This window comes from Podarcis cretensis, assembly GCF_951804945.1.
Source record: "Podarcis cretensis genome assembly, chromosome: 14".
Taxonomy (NCBI): domain Eukaryota; kingdom Metazoa; phylum Chordata; class Lepidosauria; order Squamata; family Lacertidae; genus Podarcis; species Podarcis cretensis.
This window is the reverse complement of record NC_137183.1, coordinates 34,520,394-34,536,010: the sequence shown is the minus strand read 5'-3', so window position 1 is coordinate 34,536,010 and position 15,617 is coordinate 34,520,394. Positions and strand designations below refer to the sequence as shown.

At 42.8% G+C, this 15,617-nt stretch overlaps 1 protein-coding gene across 37 annotated transcripts in view; it reads left to right on the top strand.

The window, feature by feature from the left end:
• Positions 1-15,617, top strand: part of RBFOX1 (RNA binding fox-1 homolog 1) — a 1,485,186-nt gene that overhangs the window by 1,385,564 nt on the left and 84,005 nt on the right. For 31 of the 37 annotated variants that reach the window (XM_079952553.1, XM_079952527.1, XM_079952530.1 and 28 more), the window contains one exon: positions 10,503-10,583. The exons of the other annotated variants lie outside the window; for them this stretch is intronic. In XM_079952553.1, the coding sequence (XP_079808679.1) occupies positions 10,503-10,583 (81 nt within the window). The remainder of the gene's footprint in view (positions 1-10,502; positions 10,584-15,617) is intronic. 37 annotated transcript variants of the gene reach the window in all.

Genomic DNA, 15,617 nt, shown 5'->3' with positions numbered 1-15,617 from the left:
AGGTTTACTGGAACACCGGCTAAAAAATGTTGTGGTGATGTTAGGAAGAACTGTAAAATACTTACAGATTTGGTGCAGAGTGGTATTGAAATAGTTGAGATGGCTTGTTTGATTGATGCCAGTTTGACTGATGACTATCAACCACAGAGTGCAATATGACAGTAAACATCAAGGTAAAGGAAGTTGTGTTTTAGATCCCAACATTGTCATGTTTAAGCAATGTTGCATGGAAAATCCAAAATGCTTCATAGTCAGAGTGAGAAGTTCTCTCCCCCCCCCCCACTACTAAATAATGAAAAATTTGGCCACTTTGGGAATAAAGATGATATATCTGCAAAGAAACTGTTGATTTAAAATATCTTTAATCTTGATAAATAAGTTTTTTTAAGGGTAGAGAAAGAAAGAAAGAAAGAAAGGAGAAGGTTATACAAAGCTGTCAGTCTGGCACTGATGAATGGCGAAATCACCCATTTCTCAATTGGCGGTGAAGACACACACCACAAGCCTTTACCGTGTTGTACATCATAACTGCCAACTCATTTCTTTGATTAAATATTCCATCAGTGCAGACTATAAGGCGGCAAACCTTAACAAGATTCATACAACACACCTCTTGAATACGCATAACTCACTTCCTTGGAAGGGGAGCACCCTGCTTGTGGAAGAAAATTAGAATGGAGCTCAATTACTCCGCAAGACGAGATCAAGAGACAAAAGCGGGAAGTGCAGACCCCCCCCCCCCCAAAAAAAAATGCAATGCAAATTTAAGATATAGTTATGTCTTGACAACTCCAAGCTGACAATTAAAGTCAAAAGTGGAGCCGCTCAGTGTAAATCAACTCCGAAACCTTGAGCATCGTAATAAATGGCAAGGGCTACTTACGTCTTCCTCCACCGCCCACAATTATTTGGTAAAAGCAGACTTCTTATTCTTACAGGTTAGGCTGCTGTAAAAGTTCAAAATCTAAGAAATGTTTAATGACATTTCTAAATCCACTCACCTGGGAGTGAGCCCCATTGATTCTAATGGAATTTACATATGAGTAGACATGTAATTGGGTTGCACAATGAACCACTGGAATTCTTTCAGCAAGACAAGGCATCTTTCTTAAACTCAAGTTGGTCACTGGAGCTTCTCATATTGAAGTGTTGGCATGCTGAACAGAAGCTTCGTGGTGGGTTAGGCAGAGCCTCTGTACTCGCTTCCTGGTATGTGGGTCGCTGTTGTTTACCAGGAGGGATTGGGGTATGGTGGTGGGGAGTTCAATGAGATGCAAATGCACTGAAGTGAGCACCAGATTGGCTCTACCGTTGCAATCGCAACACACAGATTCCCCCACTTCCTTGCCTCTTCCCCTCTCCTCCCTGGTAAGGCCCACTTGCTGGAAAGCTAGCACAATGGCTCTGCCCTTTACAGCCAGCTGCTTCTGCTGCTGATAGAGGTGCAGTCTAGAACGATGTGAAATTGGTCTCTCAAAGTTCTGCACCCTAATTGGGGACAAGAACATTATTTCTCTCTCTTTGGGGGAGGAACTACTTCATCATTTTTTTCTTGGGGGTGAGAGTCATTTCCCAACAATTCATCAGGTGGTGGACTGAAGATCCACATTCAACAACATTCTCCCACACACCCTTACTGTGTAGTTGTGTTATCCTGACTGTAATGCTAGCTCTTGTCTACCATTTTCTAATGTTCCTTTTACACTGGAGAACCTGCTTCTCTATGGCAGGGGTCAGCAAACTTTTTCAGCAAGTGGCCAGTCCACTGTCCCTCATACCTTGTGGGGGGCCGGACTATATTTTGAAAAAGAAAAAAGAACGAATTCCTATGGCCCACAAATAACCCAGAGATGCATTTTAAATAAAAGCACACATTCTACTCATGTAAAAACACGCTGATTCCCGGACCGTCCGCGGGCCAGATTGGGCTGGATCCAGCCCCCGGGCCTTAGTTTGCCTACCCATGTTCTATGGAACTGGGGCTTTTAGACTGATATGCCAGCATGTTGCCCTAAATTTAATTTATGTCAGTGGGGCATGGTGTAACTCACCCTTTACACACATACCTGCTTCTGTCCCTCCATGAAAATTACAGTAAAGAATTGTATGCTGGTATACCGTCCCAAATTTTGTCAGCTTGCTCCCACAATTTTCATGGTTAAAGAGACTGCAAACAATTTTTTTTCCTGCAACCAAAAACACAGAAATGAGTGCTAAACTTGTGATATGTTTCATTAGTTTTCCTGAAGTGGCTTCTACATTGTGCGAAAGCTGAAATCTAATGCAGAAATTAACAATTAGTAAATTGTTGGGGAAATGCAGTAAACTGAATGCCACTTTCATTGCTGTTACTAGTAGAAATGGATGTATAGATTGTCATTTGGAACTCATGCAGTCCTATGCATTTGTTTCGTAAGGGGTGTACCCCCGTTTGTTTCATTAATTATTAAATTAATGTACCTGCCTAGTGCCGATGGAAAGCCAGATGGGTGCCTCAATGCAAATTTCTTGAACCAAGGGAAGCTGTAGACCTGGGGACTTCACAGTAAGGTTCTGGGTTTGTTGCAAAATCCTCTATACAGATTGGGATCAGGTAATTTTGTTGATCATTGAGTTCCTCAATGCACTCTGTGTGGTGCTGTCCATGAGGTCGTTTCAGAAGCTGCAACTAGTGCAAAATGCAACTGTCTTGACTGTTCAATGGGAGAGGATACAGTGGAACCTCGGGTTACGTACCGCCCTCTTGACGAACGCTTCGGGTAATGAGCTCCACTAACCCGGAAGTAGATGCCCCTTTATCCCAGGATGCGAGTGGAAGTTGCGCACCGGTGGCAGCGGGAGGCAGCATTAGCAAAAGCATACCTCATGTTAAGAATGGTTTCAGGTTAAGAATGGACCTCTGGAATTAAGTTTGTAACCGGAGGTACCATTGTACTGCCCAAACATTACCCCACTGTTGGCAGAATTGCACTGCCCGCCACATAGCTACCGGGCTAATTTCAAGATGCTGGATTTAGTGTATAAAGTCTTTGAAATTTTCTGCCATTAAAAGTGGAGCCTTCAATGTGGGGCTTCCTTAGGGTTAAATTTATCCCCCATGTTGTCTAACATCTACATGAAAGCACTGAGTGGGGTCATCTGGAATTTTGGAGTAAGTTGTCAGCCTTATGCTGATGACACACAGCTCTACTTTTCCTTTACATCTGCAGGTGAGGCAGTGGAAGTGCTGGACCAGTATCTTGCCTTGGTAATGGATTAAATGAGAGCCAGCAAAGTGAAGCTCAGTCCAGATAAGACTGAGGCACTGTCAGGGGGTGGTTCCCTAGACCGGATGGATGGGAGGCTGCCTGCTCTTAATGAGGTTACCCTCCCTCCGAAGGAGGGGGTACATAGCTTGGGGATACTCCTGGATCCTTTGCTGTCATTTGAAGCTCAGGTGGCCTCAGTGGCTTCAGCTGGTGGTCCAGCTGCACTTCTATAAAGATAGGGATAGCATAACTTCTGTTATCTATGCTCTGGTAACCTCTAGGTTAGATTACTGCAGCACATTATACATAGGCCTGCCTCTGAAGACAGTTCAGAAAATGTATTTATATCCTTCCTCTCCCCCAAGCTGTGATCCCAGGTGATTTACAACATCTAAAACATTATTATAAAAACAAAATTAAAAAAATCCTTCCAGTAGCACCTTAAAGACCAACTAAGTTAGTTCTTGGTATGAGCTTTCGTGTGCATGCACACTTCTTCGGATACACAATGTATATTATTATAAAATACATTTAGAGTAAGCCCCAGCAGCAACCCAGTGACCAGCATCACCTGTTCCTTAGATTTCAAAGGCTGCCTGAATAGGAAGGTCTTGGCCTGTCAGCAGAAGGATAGCAAAGAGGGAGCCAATCTCAGTGTTATTGGGAACAACTTGCACAATATGACAGCAGCCACAGAAAAGGCTCTCTCTTGTGTCACCACCAACTGTGCTTCTGATATTTATGGGACCAAGAAAAGGGGAATTTCTCACCCAAGCAGGTTAATATAGTGAAATGTGATATTTCTGGTAGTCTGGGCCCAAGCCATATAGGGCTTTGAGTTGTGCCTGGAAATAGACTGGTAACCAGTGAAGTTGTTTTAACAAGGAAGTAATACGTTCCCTGTAACTGGCCCCAGTCCACAGTCTGGTCTACAGGTTTCCACTTAAACTTTGCCCTATCCAAGTCACTTAGATCCTTGGTAGCATCACCTCCATGAGTGTTTCTACCCTTCCCCCTGAGGGCTGCTCTCAAGTCTGAACAGTAATTGCACAGTTGTTGGCAATATGATTAATACATGTAGAGCATTGTTGTACAGTTGCTCAGTGCCCTGTATTCCCTCAGCAGATTAGTACCTTAACACCAATTATTTGAGAGATCCACTGGGAGGGACAAGCTTAGCTAAAGGACTTTGATTCTTGAAATATTGTTGGGAATGTGGCTAATGCTTTGCAAGGCTATGCATTGGATCAGGTTCGTGATTTGCAGCAGTTCAAGAGCTGAGGAACATGATATGACATGTTGCATGATGCAGCTCTGTCAGGGAATGGTGAATTTTAATGCTCCCCCATGAAAATCCATCAAGGCATTCCTCATGACATACATGCATGAGACTGTGCCTTAATAGCATGCAAAGAGCCCTGTTGGATCAGGCCAAAGCCCCATCTAGTCCAAAGTTCTGTTCTCACGGTGGACAACCCACATACTCAATGGCAATCCTTTGTATAGGTGGATCATCCACTCGTGATCCGCAGTGCCTAGCATTCAGAGGCAAGCTGCCAAAGATATTGAAGGTTTTATATATAGCCATCAAGACACGTAGCCACCACCACAGTCATTTAGGTATCCTGGTCTCAAGCTGCCTAAGGCTTTGTGCACCACGACCAGCATCTTGAACTTTGACTAATAGCTAACTAATAGCAGCAGCAGTGGCATAGCATGACGTCAGTATCCTTTCCCAATGAACAGTCAAGATGCTGAATTTTGCAGTACCTGCGGTTTCTGGGCCAACTTCAGGGGCAGCCCCACATAGAGCACTTTGCCATACTCCTGTTTTACTGAAACAGCTGCTAAAAGGCACTCCTGGCCACTGAGGTTACCTAGAGAGAGTGACACAGGAGCACAAGAGGAGCACCCTGCTGTCTTGGAACCTGCTCCTTCCAGGGAAGTACGACCCTGAAGAAGGTGATGTAGACATTATTTCCCCTACAAAACACACAGGCTAATGGTATGATAAATAGTGTTCGATTAACCCTGACCTAGATCTAAATGTATAACCAATTAACTAATTTTAATTTCTCAAAATAATAACAGCTGTTGGCATTTTTCTTTGAATAATCCTTATTTAGCTTCCATAATAGTGTACATTTTAATGAAAAACTCATTAGAATGTAACATAGAGCATAATTAATTCCGGGTGATTCTTTCTATGTAAATAGCTGCTGCAGATGCCGGATTCCATTTTCTGCTGGCTTTATTAATTTTTCATACACCAATATTTCAGCTGTAATGGGTTGTAACAGCTCCTCAGAAGTTTTAGGAATGCATTAACTATCATCAGAGTTGTTAATCTAGCTGGGTGTTTTTTTACCATTTGTATGATAATACTTCAACACTACGTTATTAGTGTTTTGTTTTGTTTTTTAAAAAAATGGCAACAGCTTTATTTTTTTTAAAAAGGTTCTGAAACGTCTATATATAATTAACATAAGTAATATTAAACAATATCGGGTTAATTTGTATGTATTTAGAAAGCAACTTAATCCATTTTGCTAACAGCATCCTGGAATAAATTTGCTAAGGGTGGGATGGGTTGGAAAAGAAGAAACAGACTTTTTTATTGTAAGAAAAAAGGAGCTACAAGAGAAGAAACAAACTAAACAACAAATGAGAGAAATAACTATGCTTGAAATATAATAATATTCTGTAAACCGTAATAGATTGTGTTTTGGTACTGTGATCTGGTATTCTTCATTTCAAACATTACCTCATCTGAAAACTTCCTAGGTTTAGGTAGTCCACTTTTCAGAAAGAAGGGACAGAATCTCAGACCCAGGGGCTGAATGTTGCCCTCCAAGACTCCTCTTCTGGCCCTCAGGACACTTCCCAAATCACATCCCTCATTGTTCCTGGATTGCATCCTGCTTGGGTGTTTTTGCCGGAGTTGTCTTTACATTTTGATAATGCTTCCAGCAGACAATTCACCCTGTTTTCTGTTGGCAAAACCTATTTGGTGTTTCACAACTTTCTGACTAGTTGCAGGACCTTAGCCAGACCTAGTAGAGTACATGCAGAATCCACGGAAGCAATTGGCAACTTGGCTGCAGACAGGATAGACGAAGCAGGAACCAGGAACTTGTAGTTAGGTGTTTATTATATACAGTGGACTATTTACAGGAACAGAACATGGATCTTTTGCTAGCTCTCTCATACACGACTCCCAACTCCCAACCTCCAACTCCTACACCAACACACAGAACTCTGAACCCTGAAATACTGAACTAACACATTCCAGTTAGTAGGCCATTAATTATCACTCCCTTGAGAGAGCTTGACCAATCAGGGAGCGGTCTCCATATCTCTGTTATCACCAGGGAGACTTACTCCTTCAAATTGCCTTCTGGCTGTCTGCCAAACCTTAATTGACTCTGTGTGAGTAGCTGCACATACACAGTTTCCCAACAGTTCTGTATGCCCACCATGCACCCAACTATCTCTGTTGCTACTGATCCCCCTGCCTCTAGAAAAGTATTATCGGCACAAGAACATAGCTTTACACCAGCCTTATAAGGGACTGTTTACCTCTTCCTCAAATGGCCCCTCTCCATCCCCAAGACCTTCATTCTCCCTGAGAGCAGGGGAATTAACCGTCATGTGAGTGGGACACACTTATACCATCCCTGAAGGCCTCAGACCTCCAGCATCTCTGCTTCCGTTAGCTTTTTCAGGTCTGCTACTTTGGCCTCAAAGAGAACATTGCAAGAGCCAGGAGCTCATTGCACATTAATAATAATAATAATAATAATAATAATAATAATAATAATAATAATAAATTTTATTTATATCCCGCCCTCCCCAGCCGAAGCCGGGCTCAGGGCAGCTAACAACAATAAAACAGTACAAAAGTACAACACAAACAACACTCTAAAATCATTCATTATAAAATTAACATTGGGCAAAACCATGACTTCTGTCCAAAAGGGAGATAGTTATATATGTATATAACAGACAGTGCACAACACTGGAAAGCCCCCCACACCCCTGCTGGCTTCCTGTCTGCATTATTGTTTTTGTAGTTTACATTTGAACTCTGATCATGCTTCTTGCTTGCCTAGAAGGAGGGTAGAGAAGGGTGTATGAGTAAATTAGTATTTGTTGCCCACCACACTTTTGCCCCTGGACCCGCCTACCTCTGGCACATTGCCCTCAGAAGGAAAATGTTCCACATCCCTGCCTTAAAGCCTAGGTGCCATTCTTTCAGCCTCAGTTGCCCATCTGTATCACAGGGGTGAAATCCCATCTATTTGGCAGGACTGTCATGAGAATCACTGAGCGAATGTGCATGAAGTGCTTGGAACAGTGGAAATGGGATATACAAATGCAAAAGTACCATTAAAAAAATGTCCCTTGATTAATTGGATGTCCAAGATCACCTAGTGAGCAATTAGTTACATCTTGTCACCCTGGCGTCTTTACCATTAAGGTAGTTAATGAGGATATTTTTCTCATTAACCATTTCAGTGGCAAATGTGTGGATGAAATGAGGATTCTGATCAACACCTTTGCACATTCAGTGAGTGAGGAGGTATGGGATTGTTGTGGCATGCTTAGCCCTAACCTACACACATTCACTGGAACATCTAAAGAGCCACTGCATATGCAGCTATAAATACAGAGAGTTCCCTCTGTGTGACTGGGAAACCCTTGTAAAGTAGTATTCCAGATCACTTAGAGCCTAACTACATGTTACCCTAGAAGCATTGCTTGCAATCACATAATGTTTTCTTTTCTTTTTAACACTGTGGCAAAAAAATCCCTCTGCGAGTTTCCCCCCTGACCATTCCCCATCAATCAACAAGAGAAGAAAGTGCATTTGAAAATTATTTAAGGGGAGAGAACAAAGCGGTGAAATTTGCATGGGTTGGATGTAAGGGTTTTGCTGGGCTTATCTTACTTTCGATATGGCCATGAGGTGTTTGTGAGTCTTCTTTCTCACATTCTAACAAATCAGTCTGCACTCCGCAGCCTTCCTTAGTGCCCACATTTCAGTTAAAATCCAGAAGAAGAAATCATGAGATGACTTCTCTCATGGGGCTTTTTTCAGATCTGGAAGTGGGAACAGTCAAGGAGGCTGCAGAGTGCCAGAGAAATATTTGATGGAAAGAAAAGCACACACACTGTCCTTGTCCGTCTCATAATGATAAAATCTGCTGAAAATCTGCACCCCTTGAAATTCTAAAGAAATTTCCAAGTGCCTTGAGAATGAGGCAGAAAATAAGAAGGCACATTTGCAGAGGAAGAAACCCTTTGAGAAACTGGAGGACATGATTTTAACACAGCACTATTTCCCCCTTTAATGTCTATTAATTGTAATGGGTATACTCTGAGTATGAGTAACATTGGATACATCTCACAGTTTTTTTTTGTTTTGTTTTTTTTAATCTATTAGCCACAATGGCTGTGTTCCACCTTCACTATTGAAGACAATATGCCTCTGAGTGGCAATTGTTGGAAATCACAAGTAAGGAGGGTGCTATTGTGCTCAGATTCTGCTTGCAGCATTCCCATTGAGGCCACTGTGGAAGAAGATGCTGGACCACATAGGCCTTTGGCCTGAACCAGCATCCAAACTCTTATTTTGTTCTTGTGTAGTCAAAGGAGGTGCGGGGAAAGGGTTAACCTTAAGAGCTGTGTAAAAATATGAGTATAGTTGAATAAATTGAGGGTGAGTGTAGCAGCATGATTGGTGTATGGGTGCAAATACATTTTTAGCTATCCTGTAAGGTGTAGAGAATCATAGGATTAATAACACAGAGCAAACTGGGGTGAAAAGGAAGATGGTATCTTGGGTAGAGTGAACATTTTATGCAGTGATAAGAAAAGGGTCTAAAATCCCCCCATTTGTCTAATACTTAAAGGTATACAAGTCCTTTGTGTTCAGTTATCTTAACACTGGAGGCAACTGAACTACATGTTAAAGTCCACAAAATGTATTGCTCATCCTTTCTAAATGAGAGCTCACTGAAGAAAACAACCCCTTCCCTTCAAAATACCTTCCACTCTGAAAAATAACCCACCATGCTTGGTCATTGGATGGAATGAACATTAGTCTGGACCTTTTTTTGGGGGGGGGGGGAGAGAATTGATAGGACAGATTCAACATCAGCCTAGATGTGGAAAGAATTTGAGAAAGAGAGAGAGAGCAAGTGGCCACTTTTACTACTCGGGGGTGCACCTGTCCTGGCCTCCCAACATGAAATTAATATATATTTTACATTGGGATGGTTGGAGTGTCAAATTGTCGGTATGTAATGCAGGCTGCTGGTGCTGGAGGAGACTCTTGAGAGTCCCATGGACTGCAAGAAGATCAAACCTCTCCATTCTGAAGGAAATCAGCCCTGAGTGCTCACTGGAAGGACAGATTGTGAAGCTGAGGCTCCAGTACTTTGGCCACCTCATGAGAAGAGAAGACTCCCTGGAGAAGACCCTGATGTTGGGAAAGATGGAGGGCACAAGGAGAAGGGGGCGACAGAGGACGAGATGGTTGGATAGTGTTTTCGAGGTTACCAGCATGAGTCTGACCAAGCTGCGGGGGGCAGTGGAGGACAGGAGTGCCTGGCGTTCTCTGGTCCATGGGGTCACGAAGAGTCGGACACGACTAAACGACTAAACAACAACAATGCAGGCTGCAGCCCCAGTCAGTGCTAAGTGAAAGCCATTTAGTCGTTTACTTGTTGCACTGGTGGGACACAGTTGCACAAGGGAAACGGTGTATTATACAACCAGAAACAACTATTTCACAACAGAAAACGCAAGTGCATTTATAAAAGGTTATTGTGCAGTGGGTTACATAACAAGAACCAGCTGTTGTGCATCAAGCCTCCGCTAGCATAACCTTTGTTGCACAACCTTTAAACATTGTCATCCGTTAGTGCAAGGGCTCTTGTGCCAGTAGACAGAGAATGCTGGATATGGTCACATGTCTACTCAGAAGTAAGTCCCATTCACTTCAGTGTGGCTTACTCCCAGGTAAGTGGGGGGTAGGATTGAAGTTTTAGTGTACCTGGAAAGGTTTTGGTGGTGGTGGTGATTCTTTTCAGCCAAAGGCAATGCACTTTTCATAGCCTCATCATGCTGCTTTTTTTTTTCCTTTCAACTTAACTAATTTAGCTTGAGTGTTCCCAAACTCAGACCGTGCTCTCTTTTCTTCCTCTTTCTCTCTCTCTCTCTCTTTCTCTCTCTCTCTCTCTTTCATAGGCAGGGTGCTGCTGTGCCAGGCAAACCAAGAGGGATCTCCCATGTACAGTGCCCCCAGTTCACTAGTATACACGTCCACAAGTAAGCCAGTCATTGCAGCTCTTTTCTTTTTTGCTTTGCCTGTGAAATGTCAATTTCAGCCCCTTAATATCTCGCAAAGTTGAAATGTGATATACAGAGAGAAGTGATGCAAATGTTTGGCTGCTGATCTGTTTGTCATGGGATAAGCTTAAGAAATTAACTTTTGTTGTTGCTGCTGCTGTTTTCAACCATCCGAAAGTGGTTTTACTTTTATTTAATTGGCTAGTTGATTTATGTACTGCTTCATATTTCAGCAGGAATCTCTAAGCAGTTTACAAGTGCCAACAAAAAGGAAGCAATGTAAGAAATAGAATCAAAGTCCACATTCAAAACCATATTATTATTATTAGTAGTAGTATATAGCGCTTAAAGCCATAATAGGCTTCTGATTACACCAGTTACCCAAAATACTATTACTACTGCTACTGTTGTACTAATAATCATAGTCCCACATTTAAACTAACAAAACTACTCAAATAATAAACAATTGATTAATCAAATAATTTGAGTTAATTTAATGTACATTGCTCTAATCAAAACTGCAAGATCACGCTGCAAGATCATGAGAGGGGGACAATAATTTCTCCAACATCTTCAGAGTGGGGGTGGGGGCTACCACTTCCCTTAATTTTTTGAGGATGCTATCACCCCATTTCTGTTTTGTGGGGGTGAAAAAAACTTTCAAGCAAGGGTCTTGCATTTCTCACTGCAATCTATGGCTCTCTTCAATGCCCCCCATGTTTCTGGAATGATGTGATGTAGCGTCATTCCCAAGCCGCTCCAGAAAGCTCAGCCAACTGCATCCCACTGGGAACAAGATGCTTTGTGGCAATTGCCAGATCTGGGATTTTGGTGCAATGTGATCAGTACAGTGATAACCCCCCCCCCTTCATCTAATTTAGATGATGATGCTAAACTAGTGTCTGAGATTGGTAATGGACTGTATCAATAATTCCTGACAAGAAAGAGGTGCTTTTGGTATGTGGCTTGTCTGACTCTGGGAATGGTGTGTTGCTGGTTCTGAGTAGGGCTGCACTGCCCCCCCATCAAGGATCAGGACAGTCATGAACTATTGTGGCTGCCCTTCAAGACATTTTAAAAACACGCACACCATAAGTATGAGCCACGGTAGCCAAGCTAATAACCTGGACTGCTATCTAACATTGCTGGGTGGCTGTAAAGAATCTGCTTTTCTCTGGATTTCAGTTCTCCAAAGAAATCGAGTGCGCAGAAATGTTTTTTAGGGGAAGGTGCCCATAAAAATGCATATATTAATTTTAAAAAATTGCTTTATTGTAGGGAAATGTCTTTGCGAAATGTGTGTCATAGGGGAAATGCTCTCTAAAATTCTATCGGATTTTCAGGAGGACTATTTTTGTACACAAAATTCACAAACTGATGAAGAAATGCAGCATATTGGATTTAAGCAGTGGTGGCTTGTGAATAAGAGCTAGTGGGGTGGAGCGCAGGGAGCCCAAAAGTAGGGGGCGCCAGAACCAGTGACAAACAGGGCCATCCTCTTCCTTTCCAAGTTATACAAAGGGCAACACTGAGACTGAAGAAGAGTAAACTGACAGACAGTGTCACGCCCCCCTGCACTGGTCATAAGGAAGAAGGCAGCCAGCTGGGGCTTGCTAAGAACAGACTGTGATTAGTGGGGCAATACCGCATTTGCCGTAATAGACCAGCCTTCACTAAATTTAAGGTTGGAAAATTGAGAAACTAATAAAAACTGAAATGGACAGAGTGTCATACATCTGTCCCCTAGTTGATACAGTAAAGGCTTCCACACAAGAATATGTTACTCAGGTCTATTACTGTTGTTTCCTACGGCACAATTCAATATTTTAAAAAGTGGAGAAGGGTAGATGGAGAAGATGCAAAATCTTCTAAACCCTATCTCACGGTGCTCCAGTTCTTTCCATAATTGTCTGAGAAAACTTCCATCAGTTTCTGTAATTAAACTAATGGTCTAAATGAATTTCCAGATCACTAGCTATTCATTCCGATATGTCATTACACTGAGCTCAATTAATAGAAAGTCAGTTTACAGCCCATTGTGTCCAAAAATGCTATTCCATTTCAGCTGTTTTAATTAGCAATATTCACTCTGCTCTACTGCCAATGCCAGCCCTTCCATTCAGTCCACACAAACTCATTTGATGTGTCCCGTTGTCGGACGTTGGCGCTGTTTGCTGTTTGGCATTAAAATAAACAGAGTGAGACATCAGATAATTAAAGCTCTAATGTCTTTCTCACTCTTAAAGTTCATGGGCCCTGATCCAGTAATTTTAGTTAAGGTACAGAAGATGGCCCTATCCAGAAACCCGCATGTGTTTCACAGGCCTAGCTCACCTGTTCTTTTCAAAGGAGAGAGTTAGGAGTGTGTGCATTAATCTGTTCCTTCTGAGTGTTCAGTTGATTGATTGACTGACTGACTGACTGACTGACTGACCAACTGACTGATTGGGAAGCCTGTACAGTGAAGCACACCTAGGACTCTGGGGTGAAAAGACAGACTGATGTTTATGTTGATAAACAGATGCCGCTACTGCAGGAAGGTAAACTATGTTTCCATGCGCTCTGGCTTCCGTCATGGTCCTCCATGCACCAGATTTAGTCATGCTGGCCACATGACCCAGAAAGGTGTCTGTGGACAAACGTTGGCTCCCTCTGCCTGAAAAGCAAGGTGAGCGCCACACCCCATAGTCGCCTTTGACTGGACTTAGCCATCCGGGGGTCCTTTACCTTACCTTGAAGTTATTTCCAAATTACATCCTAAGTGAAACTGGATGTAAATTTTGAGAACCTTGCCAGGTTAAAAATCTCCATGGGTTGCAAGGCACTTTAAACTATGGGCTCATCCACACTTCTGCCTAGAAAGCATGGGTCTGAGTGGTTTTCCACTTGTCTCGTGCTTTCTAGGCACAGGTTCAAGCAGTTTTGCCTCCCACCACCTTCCCCCTAGAAAACCTGCTCTTTAGCTCTAAAGCAGAACAAACGGAAAGCTGTAGAAAACTCCAAGGGCCAGATAGTGAGATCTGAGGGCTGCATTGGCCCCTGGTCTGATGTTCCCCATCACTACAGTCATACCTTGGAAGCTGAACAGAATCCGTTCCAGAAGTCCATTCAACTTCCAAAACATTCAGAAACCAAAGCGGGCTTCTGATTGGCTGCAGGAAGCTCCTGCAGCCAATCGGAAGCCACGGAAGCCACACCAGACGTTCGGCTTCCAAAAAAAGCATTCATAAACCAGAAACTCACTTCCAGTTTTTGATCGTTTGGGAGCCGAAGCGTTTGGCAACTAAGCCGTTCAAGATCCAAGGTACGACTGTACATTACAGTAATACCTTGGGTTGAAGTAGCTTCGGGATAAGTATTTTTGGCTTCCGTGCTGCGGCGACCCAGAAGTAACGGAGCACGTTACTTCCGGGTTTCGCCGCTCGCTCATGTGCAGACAGTCAAAGTGACGTCACGTGTATGTGCAGAAGTGGCGAATTGCGACCCGCGCATGTGCAGACGCAGGTTGCATTCGCTTCTGGATGCCAACGGGGCTCCGGAACAGATCCTGTTCGCATCCAGAGGTACCACTGTAGAGGGATACAAGCAGAATAGAAAAGCTGTTTCATAAAGCCAGTAAAAGCGCTTAGGGGTTGCCAGACATCCCTCAGTAGCATATACGGATGGCTTTTCTTCAGAAGCTGCCTTTTCTCTCTTCCCCACCTCTCCCTTGACTTGCACTGTTCTGTTCCTTTTGGAAAATGTAACCCAGCTACCGCCCGACAGTCTTCTGGTATTCCTCCAAACAGCAGGCTTGTCTTGATATTTCGTTCACAAAAATACATATGACAGATAAGTAGCCACTGTGGGATACTTCTGCCTTGTGCCAGAGAGATATTAAAACAATAAACCATGTTGCTCTGGGATTTTAGGCTGAAAGCAACAAGGCAAAGATGAGATAGTTGTGAAAGGTGGGGAGGCAGTCGCTTCACAAGAGTCCCCAGGAGCCTGTGATACCACTGACAGGGAAAGGTTTCGAATGTGACGTCTTCTTAAGTAGATTGTGAAAGAGGCTCTGACTACCTTAAATCCTGCTCTTCCATATTGGGGGGGGGGGAGAACTGCACCCAGTTACTCATCTAGTTGATAGGCCTCTAAATCTAAAGTAATAAATCAGTTTATTAAATCAAAAATTATTCTGCCTGTGTGTGTGCGTGCATTTTCGTTTTCCTGCACTGTGCATTTATCACAGTGATTTATTAAAATTTCTTTCTTAGCCGCTACTAATTTACACAGGAACTTTGAGCACAATGCAGCTTATAGGTAAAGGTGGGAGGGAAAATTTGTTTCATTTTAATGAGAACTTAACAGATTTGCATTTCCTTAAGAAATCCACAAAACACAGCTATCTTTTGGAACCTGGCCTTCTCTGAATGCGGTTCTTCAACCAAAGAATGTGTACAAAAATGTGCATATTGGTGGAAACTGTGTACAAAAATTGGATTCTGTTAGGGAAGACTGCTTGCAGAGCAAAATGCACATACTGGGTATACATTTATGCAGTCCTTTTTTCTGGGAGGCATACCCCTAAACATTTTGTGAATCTAAGTTTGGTCTCATTGAGGGGCACTATTTCCATATGAGTAGGAAAATGAGAGTGCCCCTAAACATTTTTAAAGAAAAAAGCACTACATTTTTGTATACAAAAAATGTACCATATTTTTCGCTCTATAAGACGCACCAGACCAAAAGACGCACCTAGTTTTTGGAGGAGGAAAACAAGAAAAGAAATATTCTGAATCTCAGAAGCCAGAACAGCAAGAGGGATCGCTGCGCAGTGAAAGCAGCAATCCCTCTTGCTGTTCTGGCTTCTGGGATAGCTGCGCAGCCTGCATTCGCTCCATAAGATGCACACACATTTCCCCTTAACTTTTAGGAGGGAAAAAGTGAGTCTTATAGAGCAAAAAATACGGTACATCTTTAATTCCCATATTTTTTTCCCCAAGGAGCTTGAGGTGGCATATGTGGTTTTCC